The sequence below is a fragment of the Pantherophis guttatus genome, chromosome 18 (genome assembly GCF_059756535.1).
Source record: "Pantherophis guttatus breed Tessera chromosome 18, ASM5975653v1, whole genome shotgun sequence".
NCBI lineage: Eukaryota > Metazoa > Chordata > Lepidosauria > Squamata > Colubridae > Pantherophis > Pantherophis guttatus.
The window spans coordinates 11,204,770-11,218,901 of record NC_142080.1 but is presented as its reverse complement, the minus strand read 5'-3'; the positions used below and the strand labels follow the sequence as shown (position 1 = coordinate 11,218,901).

Below are 14,132 nucleotides of genomic sequence, written 5' to 3'. Positions count from 1 at the left end.
CCAGAAATGGCATTTCACTGGTGTGGCTCTTAGGACAGTGATACCATCAACGATGCTCTTCCTGTTAGTCACAACTTCTCCATGAAAATCCACCTGGATGAAATTTCCGGACAGTTTAGAGCAATTAACCAGTGGAACACCTTGCCACCAGAGGTTATGGGTGCTCCATCGCTGGAGGCTTTTAAGAAGAAGCTGGAAATCTATTTGTCTGGTAGAGGGTCTCCTACGAGAGCAGGGGGTTGGACTAGAAGACCTCTAAGGTCCCGTTCAACTCTGTTATTCTGGAATTCTGTTAATCAGTGGAGTAGCTTGCTTCTAAAAATTGTGGGGGCTCCATCCCTGGAAGTTTTAAAAGAAGAGATTGGACAACCATTTGTCCAGAATGGTATAGGACTGCGGAGCCATATCTGTGGGCACGCAAACGTTGCCCTGGCTCAGCTCCAGCGCACATGCGCATGCCGGGCCAGCTGATTTTCAGGCCTTCCAGGCACACCGGAAGTCGAGAAACAAGCTGTTTCCGGCCTCCGGAAGGGTGGGGAAGGCCGTTTTCAACCTCCCCAGGTTCCAAGAAGGCCTCTGGAGCCTGGGGAGGGCAAAAAACGGACCTTCCGAGCCCACCGGAATTCGGGAAATGGGCCGTTACCGGCCTCCGGAGGGCCTCCATGGGAGTGGGGAAGGCCGTTTTCACCAAAAAAGCCTCTGGAGCCTGGGGAGGGCCAAAAATGGGCTTACTGGGCCCAACGGTAAACTTTTTGCTGTTGCATGGCAAAAGTGGGAGGGCGCCAGGGGGCGCACGTGCATATGTGGGGGGCGTGGCATGGGGGGCATTGAATTATGGGTGTGGGCACGCGTGCAAATGACCCCCCGCGTTCCCCCTGTTTTTGGCACGCGACGGCAAAAAGGTTAGGCATCACTGGTCTAGGACCATAATGGTGGACGAGGTGGCTCACAGGGTCCTCTTTGTGGGCACATGTGCTGTCGCCCCAGCTCAGCCAGCTGGTCGTCGGGATTCCGGTGCTCTGGCGCGCATCTGCGCCTTCCAATTTGGGCACTCTGTGCCTAAAAGTTTTGCCATCACTGGTACAGGGTCTCCTGTTTGAGCATGGGGTTGGACTAGTCCAGGGGTCTCCAACCTTGGCAACTTTAAGACTTGTGGACTTCAATTCCCAGAGTTCCTCAGCCAGCTTTGAACTCTGGGAGTTGAAGTCCACAAGTCTTAAAGTTGCCAAGGTTGGAGATCCCTGGAGTAGAAGACTTCCAAGGTCGCTTCCAACCCTATGATTCTATGTCCTTCAGCCAGTCAGGAATCTATCCAGAAGGCAATGAACTTTCCTCCACAACTCACAATCCAACCTTCCATGTTCCATCACACCTGAGGTTTTTACCTGATGCCGGGTTTCCGTGCTGTGGCTCGAATGCAGGCGCCGGATCGAATTTTCCCGGGTCAAAGTCAGTTCTTCCTCACTGCCAAGGAGAAGGAGAAGGAGAAGGGGAACTGAGGGTGGGAGCTTGGCGAAAATGCCTCTCCGCCCAACCGTTGACTCAGTTCCGTGGTTCTGTCTCCAGAAGAAGGAGTTGGCTAGCCTCTCCACAATGTGGAGTTGAAGTCCACGACTTGAAAATGGGCGGACGTCAACTCCCAATGTGACTCCACTTCATGGATGGGTGGACTTCAAATTCCAGAATTCCTGGAAGAGTATTTCTCAACCTTGGTGATTTGAAGATGGGTGGACTTCGACTTCCAGAATTCCCTGGCATGGCTGGGTGGGGAATTCTGTGAGTTGAAGTCCACCCATCTTCAAGCGCCCAAAGTTGACAAACGTTGTCCTACAGTCAGAAACTATTGGCAAGTGGTACTATCTCTTCTGCCATAAGGTAAAGGTTCCCCTCGCACCTATGTGCTAGTCATTCCTGACTCTAGGGGGCGGTGCTCATCCCCGTTTCAAAGCTGAAGAGCCAGCGCTGTCCGAAGACGTCTCCGTGGTCATGTGGCCGGCATGACTCAACGCCAAAGGCGCACGGAACGCTGTTCCCTTCCCACCAAAGGGGGTCCCTATTTTTCTACTTGCATTTTTTACCTGCTTTCGAACTGCTAAGTTGGCAGAAGCTGGGACGAGGCATGGGAGGTCACCCCGTTATGCGGCACTAGGGATTCGAACTGCTGAACTGCCGACCTTTCGATCAACAAGCTCAGCGTCTAAGCCACTGAGCCACTGCATCCCTTATCTAAATCTTCTGCCATCTCTAAATATAAATCCATTCTTCTTCCCTGTCTTGTTTCACCCCACCCTTGATCTCCTTCACCCGCCCAAGGGCCTCTGAGCAGCTTCAACTCAAGGACGATGTCCAATGTCAACCCTGAAGCGGACCTGACTGAGGCCATCTTGGAGGCTTCAGGGTTGTCACGAGGCAGAAGAGGGGACAGGGAGGGGGGAATAGTTAGCTGGGGTTTTGCAGTCAAAGCAAAACGTTTTCCCGTGGGAACCAAGGTCATCCCAACAGGTGGCTGGGGAGAGGAGGAGTGAAGTAACCAAGCAACCGTCCAGCACCTCGATTGGATGATGTGACTTGGGGAAAACTTTTAATCTGGTGAAAACTGCGGGAACTTTCAGAGTCGGTTTTCACCAGTTGTGCCAACACGATGTATCCAAATAATTTATTCTTTGAGGAATCCATCTGCCTCGGAGTTCTGATTTCAAGGGGTGCGTGACTCGGAACCCTGAACAACCGAAGGATCAGGCAGACCGGTTCTCACGACCTTCTCGTAAGACGAGGTCGATCACGAGAGGAGAGGAAATCAACACTGGCGTTCCACGCGACCGTTGCTTACTATTTTTTGGTGATGCGCCTGGTTTTCCGCTTGTGGTAGCAAGTCATGAGGATGATCACCAGGATCAGAAGGCAGAGCAAGACCACCGAAATGATGCCCACCCCGATCATGGAGATGGAGACCACGTCCACCTGCGTCTCTGGGAGTCCTGCGGGTGAGACACACACACACAGGTAGGCAGGGAGGTCACAGGTCATTTCAAGCTTAGAAGAACTGGGAATCATACCTGTCTGTTCTGAAGGGCCAAGATATATATATATATATATACTGGACATAGTTGAATGGAATTAAATATATATATTTAATTCAGTTTCTGAGATCTCTTGCTTTGTTTCTCTCTCTCTCTCTCTCTCTCTCTCTCTCTCTCTCTCTCTCTCTCTTTCTCTCCCCCTCTTTCTCCCTGTCTTTCTCTCCGTCTCTTTTTCTCTCCCTCTCCCTCTCTCTCTCCCTGTCTCTCTTTTTTCCTCTCCCATTCCCTCTCTCACTCTCTCCATCTCTCTTTCTCTCCCTGTCTCTCTCTCTCTCTCCCTCTTTCCCTTTCTCTCCCCCTCTCTCTCCCTCCCTCCCTCTCTCTCTCTTTCTCTCTCTTTCTTTTTCTTTCTTTCTTTCTCTTTCTCTCTCTCTCTCCCCCCTCTCTCCCTTTCTTTCTCTCTCTCCCCCTCTCTCTTTCTTTCTCTTTGTTTTTCTCTCTCTTTCTCTCCCCCTTTCTCTCCTTCTCCCTCTCTCTACCTGTCTCTCTCTCTTTTTTCCTCTCCCATTCCGTCTCTCTCTTTCTCTCCCTGTCTCTCTGTCTCCCTCTCCCCCTCCCTCTCTTCCCTCTCTCTTTCTCTCCCTGTCTCTTTCTTTCTCTTTCTCTCTCTCTCTTTTTCCCTGTCTCTCTCACTCTCTTTCTTCCTTTCTCTTTCTCTCTCTCTTTCTCTCCCTCTCTCCCCCTCTCTCTTTCTTTCTTTCTTTTTCTCTCTCTCTTTTTCTCCGTCTCTCTCACTCTCTTTCTTCCTTACTCTTTCTCTCTCTCTTTCTCCCCCTCTCTCCCCCTCTCTCTTTCTTTCTTTCTTTTTCTCTCTCTTTTTCTCTCCATCTTTCTCTCCCTGTCTCTCTCCCTCCCTCTCTCTCTCTCTCTTTCTTTTTTCTTTCTTTCTTTCTTTCTTTCTTTCTTTCTTTCTCTCTCTCTCTCTCTTTCTCTTTCTCTTTCCCGTTCTCTCCCTCCCTCTCTCTCTCCCTCCCTCTCTCTTCTCAGACACCACCTGGCCAAGTTCCTGCAGTTTTCTTGACAAAGTTTTCCAGCAGTGATTAGCCATTGTCTCCTCCCAGGGGCTGAGAGAAAGTGACTGGCCCAAGGTCACTCAGCTAGCATCATGCCGGGTGGGCCTAAAATTCAGGGTCTCCCAGTTTCTAGTCTTTATATTTTTCTGAGAATTGCTTTAATAAATGGCAAAAATATAAATGTGGCACAGAAGTGTGGATTATACAGATAGTCCTCATCTTACAACCACAATTGAGCCCAAAATTTAGGTTGCTAAGTGAGACATTTGTTAAGTGAGTTTTGCTCCATTTTTACGACTTTCCTTGCCACGGTTGTTAAGTGAAAAACTGCAGTTGTTAAGTGAGTCACACGGTTATTAAGTGAATCTGGTTTCTCCGTTGACTTTGCTCGTCAGAAGGTCGCAAACGGGGAATCACGTGACCCCAGGACCGTCATAAATGTGAGTCAGTTGCCAAGCACCTGAATTTTGACCCCACGACCATGGGGAAGCTGAAACTGCCATAAGTGTGAAAAAAATGGGCATTACGTCACTTTTTTTCAGTGTCGGTTGAATAGCCATTAAATGAACCGTCAGGTAGGATATCTGTATTTATTTTTAAAAACACACAAGCCAGACAAGGAACTTTTAAACATCCTTGCAAAGTCCAGCATTTCTGCAAAAACTGCGGGTTCTTTCAAACCAAAGACTTTTCCCTTGCGATAGATCAGAGGTTTTCAAACTTGGCGGCTTTAAGACTTGTGGACTTTAATTCCCAGAATTCTCCAGCCAGTTTAGCTAGTCGTTCCCGACTCTAAGGGGGCGGCGCTCATCTCCGTTTCGAAGCCGAGGAGCCAGCGCTGTCCGAAGACGTCTCCATGGTCATGTGGCCGGCATGAATCAACGCCAAAGGCGCACGGAACGCTCTTACCTTCCCACCAAAGGTGGTCCCTATTTTTCTACTGGCATTTTTTACCTGCTTTCGAATTGCTAGGTTGGCAGAAGCTGGGACAAGTCACGGGAGCTCACCCCGTTACGCGGATTACACTAGGGCCGTGATGGTGAACCTATGGCACGGGTGCCACAGGTGGCACACGGAGCCATATCTGTGGGCACGCTAGCGTTGCCCTACCTCAGTCCAGTAAGCATGTGCGCGCTGGCCAGCTGATTTTTGGGCCTTCCTGGCCCAACGGAAGTTGGAAAACGGGCTATTTCTGGGCTTCCGGAGGGCCTCCGGGGAGTGGGGAAGGCTGTTTTCGCTCTCCCCAGGTTCCTAGAAAGGCTCTGGACCCTGGAGAGGACAAAAAAATGGGCCTACCGGGCCCAGTGTGCCATCGCGTGCCAAAAGCAGGGGGGAGAGTGGGGGGGGGTCACACGCTCATGCGTGGGGGGACAGGGTGCATTGAATTATGGGTGTGGGCACGCGCACACACAATCTCCCCCACTACCCCTGCTTTTGGCACACAACGGCAAAAAGGTTAGCCATCACTGCACTAGGGATTTGAACAGCTGAACTGCCAACCTCTCGATCGACAAGCTCAGTGTCTTAGCCACTGAGCCACCCGCGTCCTGCGGGTGATCCCCTCCATCCTTATGAATTTATGTTTCTAACTAACATGACTCTCAAATGCCTTAAGCAGGCCTGAAAGGCAGAGGAATTCAATCAGGGAAGGAAGAGTGATTTTAATGGGGCCAATTGTACCTCTGCCCGTTTCAAACATTCTTGATCCGATTGTTACTGGGACAGTGCAAACAGGAGCTGTCCCGACTCATGCCAGATTTTCTCGGGGATTGGAAACCGTGCAAGATAGGAAGGCCCGTGGACAATTCCAGATGTTGGCCTCTGAACCTACCTTTGATGCCCACCGCAGCCCTCACTTCCTTGGCTGCAAAGCTGTTGGAGACTCGGCAGACGTAAATCCCTTTGTCTCCAGTTTTGAGGGGTCTCTGGAAGAGCAAGGTGTCCCCTTTGATCCTCACCCCCCTGGGAAGGGGCTCGTTGAGCCTGTGGGGAAAGAGCAAGAGAAGGTCAGGACGGAAAAGGAAGCAAAACATGGGACTTGCTGGCCTTAGACGATTAGCTCAGGGAAGGGAAAGGAGAAGGGAAGGAAAGGAAAGGGAGGAGAGGAGAGGGGAAGGGAGGAGAGGAGATGGGAAGGGAGGAGATGGGAGGGAAGGGAAGGAAAAGGGAGATAGAAGGGAAGGGAGGAGAGGTGAAGGGAAGGGAAGGAAGGGAAGGGAGGAGGGGAAGGGAAGGGAGGGAGGGAACTGAAAGGAGAGGGGAAAGGAGGAGAGGGGAAGGGAGGAGATGGGAGGGAAGGGAAGGAAAAGGGAGATAGAAGAGAAGGGAGGAGGGGAAGTGAAGGGAGGGAGGGAACTGAAAGGAGAAGGGAAGGGAGGAGAGGAGAAGGAAGGAGATGGGAGGGAAGGGAAGGAAAAGGGAGATAGAAGGGAAGGGAGGAGGGGAAGTGAAGGGAGGGAGGGAACTGAAAGGAGAAGGGAAGGGAGGAGAGGAGAAGGAAGGAGATGGGAGGGAAGGGAAGGAAAAGGGAGATAGAAGGGAAGGGAGGAGAGGTGAAGGGAAGGGAGGGAAGGGAAGGGAGGAGAGGGACGGGAAAGGAGGAGAGGGGAAGGGAGGAGAGGGGAAGGAAGGGGAGAGAAGGGAGAGGGGAGGGGAGGGAAGGGAAGGGAAGAGAAGAGAAGGGAGGAGAGCTAACAGTAGTAGAGTTGGAAGGGACCTTGGAGGTCATCTATTCCAACCCCCTGTCATCTAGGGAAAGGAAGGGAGGGGAGGGGAAGGAGAGGGAAGGAGGGGTAGGGAGGAGAGGGAAGGGAAGGGAAGGGAGAGGGGAAGGGAGAAGGGAAGGAAAGGGAGGGAAGGGAAGGGAAGGGAGAAATGAGAGGGGAAAGGGGAAAGGAAAGGGACTCCGTATTTCAAAGAAGGGAAATACTGGGCAACACATGTTACAGTGGAAGACTTCTTGTCAGCCTGACCAGACCAGACAGGAAACACAACCAGATACACCAATCCCACTTTATTGTAAGGCAAATCCGAAAGTACAAATCTCCCACCGTCTGTTTTGCAGCCTTGGGAGGCTCAGGAGCATCCCTTACTTCTGACTCTCATTCCATCCCGTTATGCAGCCGAGGGCTCCGCCGTCTCTTCTCCGACCCCATCCCATCCCCAGACGTTGCAGGTACCCAGTGGTGGGTTGCTCCTGGTTCTCTCCGTTTCTATAGAACCAGTAGTAAAACCGGCGGGAGGCTCCGCCCACCCGGCATGACGTCATCATTGGTGCTGGGAACCAAGCTTCGCACGGTTCGCACGATCCCGCTGCGAACCGGTACTAAAGGTAAGTGGAACCCATCTCTGGCATTACCCCACAAGGGGCCGGTGACCCAGGCTCCGAACCTGGACCGAGTCACCCCCAGTTGTATGCGACGACCTCAGAACAAGCACGACCGCAACCCTTACAGACGGCACAATCACACACACAACACTATTACGCACTTTCCACCGTGCCCTCAAGACCTTTTTATTCCAACAGGCTGGCCTGGCCTAACTTCCTTTTAATTGTTAATTTTAATTGGTTTTTTAAAAAACGGGATTTTAATCAGTATGGGTCAAATTTATTTAATGTGTTTTAAATTGTTTTTTTTAATTTTATATTATATGTGTTTTATCTTTGGCTGTTCACCGCCCTGAGTCCTTCAGGAGTAGGGCGGTATATAAATCCAAAATAAACTAAAACTAAACTAAACTAAACTAAACTAAACTAAACTAAACTAAACTAAACTAAACTAAACTAAACTAAACTAAACTAAACTAAAACACTAGACTAGAAGCTAAGCAAGATGCAAGCATTTCCGGGCAGCATCCCACAGGATGTCTCTCTCTTCCTTTGACTTCCACCGTTGATAAATTTACTATCCTATTTACGGGACGTGCAGGGCAGCCTATTTAGGGCGAGTTGTTACTACTCATCCTTCAGGTTTTAGCCTCCACGCCCAATTCATACGTGTGCCACCCAGGGTCACAGCTTCTCTCTCTTTTTTTTTTAGCACAACCGAATAGGCTGCAACTCGCAAGGATCATTCCTGCTAGTATTTTTTCACCCTTTCTTTTAAATATTTATCGGCTACTTCCTCCACTTGCTTTCGGTGCAAAAGTTGGGAAGGAATAGCTCGAAAACACCACGCCGTGAAAAATGCGCACAAAACGCCAACATTTCTTTTCTGCTTTGGCCAAAAACTTGTGCAGGACGAGGCCTCGCTCACTTCTTCAAGGAGTCAGAGAAACGTGGAAGCTGACCAAGATTTTCAGCGGAGTAAAAAGGAAGCCTTATTTTAAGGAATAAAAGGGGAACAGTTGGTCCTGGACTTACGACCGTTCATTTAGTGACAATTCCAAGTTCCGCTGGGACTAAAAAAGCAACTTATATGACCAGTCCTTGTACTTTTGCCGCTTTTTATGACCTTCCTTGCCACCGTCTTTAAGCGAATCTGGCTTCTTCCCCAAGGACTTTGCTTGTCAGAAGGTCGCAAAAGTGGATCACGTGATCCTGGCACCAGCGGTGGGTTTCATATATCCAGGGATGGGATTGAAAAAAATTTAGCAACTGGTTTTCTGCCTGGTTGCTGGGTGGGCGTGGCCATGGGGGCGTGGCCTACTCAGCCTCCTGCACCACAGCGGCAGGGGGGAGGTAGTTTTTGCCCTCCCCAGGCTCCAGAGGCTTTCCTCAAGCCTCCGGGAGCGCGAAAACGGCCTCCCCAGGCTCCGGAGGCCCTCCAGAGGCTGGAAATGGGCCCATTTCCAGACTTCCAGTACTTCTGGTAGGCCCGTTTTTCCCCCTCCCAGAGCCTCCATGCGGGCCCTACATTTACCTCACATACAAAATGGGCTGCATGGAGACTCCTGAGAGGGGCGGGGCAGGGTGGGTGGGGCCAGCCAGTCCTTGCAACTACCGGTTCGGCGAACAAGATGTAAAATTAGCATCCACTTCACCCAAACTGGTACGAACCGGCTGAATCCCACCCCTGAATATATCCTTACCACCGGTTCGCCTCATGCGCGCACACTCACTTTGCACGCGCACCTTCCGTGCGTGTACCCGGTCTTCCGCGCATGCGCTTTGCTCGTGCGCACGCCTTCCGCGCAGGCCTCGAAAACGTGGCTAAATAGGAGGTCTTTACGCCGGAGCAGGTGGGTGGGCTGAATCGGTCCAAACCGGCTGAATACCACCTCTGCCTGTGACACTACGACCGTCATAAATATGAGGCAGCTGCCAAGGGTCCAAAGGATGATCATGTGACCGTAGGGATGCTACAACGGTCGTAAGTGTGAAAAGTCCCTTTTTTCAATGCCATTGTCACTTCGAACGGTCACTAAACGAATGGTTGTAACTCGAGGATTGCCTGTAGGTGGGTTGTGTTTTTTGCCGGTTAAGGGAAGCGAAGGGGGAAAGTGCAGATGGGCCTGGCTCTTTTTCTCTCCCTTTCCTGGCTTCTCCTCCACCCCAGGGACATGTTGCGACTGGTGATAGAGGGAAGAGAAATGGGGGGGGGGGGGGAAGGGAGGGAGGGAGGGAGCCATGACATCATCCACAATAGGTGCTGAAATCAAAGGGATGCCTTCCCTTTTCCCACGGTGACCTGATTAGCAGAGCCGGTGCTGAAACCTGTTCGGGCCCCACCCAAACTCTGCACCCGCGGATGCCAGCAGCATCGGAGATACCGGGTGCCTATCAGCCTGGGCAGCTGCTGTGCCCCCTTCCTAACCCTAACCCCAACCCAAACCCCAGCCGAAACTCTGGCCATAACCACAAACCCCAGACCCTAACCCTACCCCAAACCTAACTCAAATCCAAACTCTAACCTCAACCCTAACCCCGAACCCTAGCCCTAATCCCCAACTCTCAATCCTAACCCCCTACCCCAACCCCAACCCTAACCTCAACCCTCAACCCCAAAGCCTAGCCATAATCCCCAACTCCCAACCCTAACCCCCTACCACAACCCCAACCTTAATCCCAAACCCTAACCCTAATCCCCAACTCTCAATCCTAACCCCCTATCCCAACCCTACCCCTAACCCCAACCCCAAACCCTAGCCCTAACCTCAACCCTAACCCTAACTCTAACCCTAAACCTAACCCTAACCCTAACCCCAAATCTAACTCAGATCCAAACTCCAACCTCAACCCTAACCCCAAAGCCTAACCCTAATCCCCAACTCCCAACTCCTGACCCTAACCCCCTATCCCCAACCCTACCCCTAACCCCCAACCCCCTACCACAACCCCAACACTAACCCCAAACCCTAACCCTAATCCCCAACTCCCAACTCCCGACCCTAACCCCCAACCCTAGCCCTAGCCCTAATCCCCAACTCTCAACCTTAACCCCCTATCCCCAACCCTACCCCTAACCCCAAACCCTAGTCCTAACCCCCAATCCTCAACCCCCAACACTAGCCCTAACCTCAACCCTAACCCCAACCCGCAACCCTAGCCCTAATCCCCAACGCTAGCCCTAACCTCAACCCTAACCCAAACCCAAGCTCTAACCCTAACCCCAAGCCCTAGCCCTAACCCCCTTACCCCCAACCCTAGCCCTAACCCCAACCCTAACCCCCTACCCCAACTCCACCACCTCAAACCCTAGCCTAACCCTAGCCTCAACCCAAACCCAAACCCTAACCCAATCCTGACCCCCAACCCCACCACCCCAACCCCTAACCCCCACACTAACCCCCAACCCTAATCCCCAACCCACCACCCCAAACCCTAACCGTAACCCCAATCCTGACCCACAGCCTCGCATGTGCATCGATGAATGCAGCAGAGCTGCCTACTGTAGTTGTGCAATGTGATGGGGAAACCTTTCGGCTTTTTTGTAAAAGAAAGGAAACCCCTGGGGGCTCTGAAGAAGGGCTTCGTATACACAGGTCACAAGACATTAAGGTCTCGCCTGGGCCGGGGGTTGGACTAGAAGACCTCCAGGGTCCCTTCCAAGTCTGTTATTCTGTGCGGCCTTTTTTGTCGAGGTTCTTTAGCCAATCACTGCAGTCGTTAAGCGAATCAGCAGTCGTTCAGCGAACCCCCCCCCCCCCATTTGGCTTTGCTTGTCAGAAGCAAATGGAAACCACATCATCCCTCAGATGCTATAACCGACACCAATCCATGCCAGCACCCCAAATTTTGATCGCAAGATCGGGGGGATGCTATGACGGGCCTGGTTGTTAGGAAACGAATATTACCTAACTTGTTGGGTTGGCAATATATAAACCATCAATGTAGCTTTAAGACTGCTGTATTGCATCATACTGTGTCCTGATTGGTTAGCTCTGTAGCCAATGTCCTTAAGAGGGAGCTAGAAACATGGTTTGTCTTTTCTTTGCTGTTCTTGCTTTCTGGTATCTCTGTATGCTACTGTTTACTAATCCAGAAGAACTGTTTATTGTGAATGACTATGACGACTGGTAAGAAGACTTTGTTATTGGATTATCCCTGGACTGTCGTTTTGGCTATCTCCTGCTACATATAAATGTGTATGACCTGGACTGTTTATTGGACTGTGCCTTACTATTTCCTGAAAGTAAACACAACTCAGTGTATCTGTGTGTTGGCTGTGTTTCTTCGTAACTACTCTCAATCGTGTGCACACACTTGCTACTCAAGGGTTACTCTGCGAATTCCTTAACACTGGTTGCAAGTCACTTTTCTTCCCCCAGTGCTAAAAGAATGGTTTTAATTCAAGGGCTCCTTGTACAGGTAGTCCTCAACTTACAACAGCTCGGTTAGTCCCCGTACAAAGTTACAACGGCATTGAAAAATATGACTTACGACCGTTTTTCACCGTTATGACTTTTGCAGCATCCCTGTGGTCACGTGATTAAAATTCAGACACTGGGCAACTGACTCACAGTTATGACGGTTGCAGTGTCCTCCTGGGGGGGTCACACAATCCCCCTTTGGTGACCTTCGGATGAGCCAAGTCAAGGGGGAAGAAGCCGGATTCGCTTAACAACGGGTTGCTCATTTATCAAGTGCAGGGATTCACTTAACAACGGTGGGGAAAAAGGTCGTAAAACGGGACAAACCCCCCTCTTAACAAATGTCTCCCTTAACAGCGGACATTGTGGGGTCCATTGTAGCCGTAAGTCAAGGATTACCTGTATTTGTTTCTGGGAATCTACTGGGTTAACGCAATTATGCGCAAATGTGGCTTCCTATCATTTATTTATTTAATGGGAGGCTGTCAAACTGCAGGCATATAATTAAAAGAGAGAGAAGGGTTTGCAGGGTTCAAAAAGAGCCATGCCTGTCCGGGGAACATACCACGGGACAATACTGCACAAAGGGGCTCGACACCCACCCCAGCCCCAGGCCTGGGAAGATCGCCAGGTTTTTCCCCTTCAAAGGCTTTTCGAAAGTCGGCAAGGGTGGGAAGCCATGTGGGTCTCGGGGTGGGGTTGGGGTGCTCCAAAGGGCAGGCGCCGCGATAGAGAAGGTGGCGCATTTCCTAAGTCCCCCCACAGTGTTGAATTGAAGAATAAGAGAAGAATAGAGATGGAAGGGACCTTGGAGGTCTTCTAGTCCAACCCCCTACTTCAGCAAGAGACCTGGCTTATACCGTTCTGGACAAAAGGGCCGTCCAACCTCTTGTTAAAAATTTGAGGGGCTGCCCCAGAGAGGAGGAAGGAGGTCAAGCTATTCTCCAAAGCCCCTGAAGGGCAGACAAGGAAGAATGGATGGAAACTAATCAAGGAGAGATTCAACTTGGAAATGAGAAGGAATTTTCTGACAGTGAGAACAATCAACCCATGGAACAGAAGTTGCCTTCGGAAGTTGTGGGAGCTTCATCACTGGAAGCTTCCAAGAAGAGACTGGACTGCCCTCTGTCAAAAATGGTGTAAGGGTCTCCTGCTTGGGTGGGGGAGGGGGCTGGACTAGATGACCTCCAAGGTCCCTTCCAACTCTGTTATTCTGTTATTATTCTGTTATTCAGAAGTTGTGGGAGCTTCATCCCTGGAGGCTTCCAAGAAGAGACTGGGCTGCCATCAGTCAGAAAAGGTGTAGGGCAGTTATGGTGAACCTTTTTGCTGTCACGTGCCAAACGTGGGGGGGCGTGGGGGGCTCACTTGAGTGCATGTCCATACCCATAATTCAATGCACCCCGCCCCCCATGCATGCGTGCACAACACTCCCCTGGTCTCCCCGCTTTTGGCACGACATGGCCCGGTGGGCCCGGTAGGCCCGTTTTTCGGCCTCCTCAGACTCCAGAGCCTTTCTAGGAACCTGGGGAGGGCGAAAACGGCCTTCCCCACCACCCCTGGAGGCCCTCTGGAGGTCAGAAACAGCCTGTTTCCCGACTTCCGGTGGGCCCAGAAGGCCCGAAAATCAGCTGGTGCACACCGGAGCTGAATTAGGGAACACTCGTGTGCCCACCGATATGGCTCCGTGTGCCACCTGTGGCAAACGTGCCATAGGTTCGTCATCATGGGTGTAGGGTCTACTTGGGCAGGGGGTTCGACTAGATGACCTCCAAGGTCCCTTCTAACTCTGTTATTCTGTTATTATTCTGTTATTCAGAAATTGTGCTACCTTCATCCCTGGAAGCTTTCAAGAAGAGGCTGGACTGCCCTCTGTCAGAAAAGGTGTAGGGTGTCCTGCTTGGGCGGGGGGGGGGGTTGGACTAGATGACCTCCAAGGTCCCTTCCGACTCTGTTCATCTGTATCTGTAAAAACCTCCAGTGATGGAACATCCACAACTTCTGAAGACAACTTCTGTTCCATGGAGATTTTGCAATATCCTTCCCCCTGGAGTGGGGAGGGAATGGGGATTTTGCAGTATCCTTCCCCTGGAGTGGGGAGGGAATGGGGATTTTGCAATATCCTTCCCCCTGGAGTGGGGAGGGAATGCGGATTTTGCAGTATCCTTCCTCTGGAGTGGGTAGGGAATGGGGATTTTGCAGTATCCTTCCCCTAGAATGGGGAGGGAATGGGGATTTTGCAATATCCTTCCCCCTGGAGTGGGGAGGGAATGGGGATTTTGCAGTA

The 14,132-nt window shown here is 51.2% G+C and overlaps 1 protein-coding gene across 1 annotated transcript in view; it reads right to left on the bottom strand.

The window, feature by feature from the left end:
- NECTIN4 (nectin cell adhesion molecule 4) overlaps positions 1–14,132 on the bottom strand; it is a 132,611-nt gene that overhangs the window by 9,111 nt on the left and 109,368 nt on the right. Inside the window, exons 5-7 of the mRNA XM_060682583.2 lie at positions 5,925–6,076; positions 2,831–2,978; positions 1,386–1,464 (exon numbers count right to left, since the gene is read on the bottom strand). Of these exons, the coding sequence (XP_060538566.2) occupies positions 1,386–1,464; positions 2,831–2,978; positions 5,925–6,076 (379 nt within the window). The remainder of the gene's footprint in view (positions 1–1,385; positions 1,465–2,830; positions 2,979–5,924; positions 6,077–14,132) is intronic.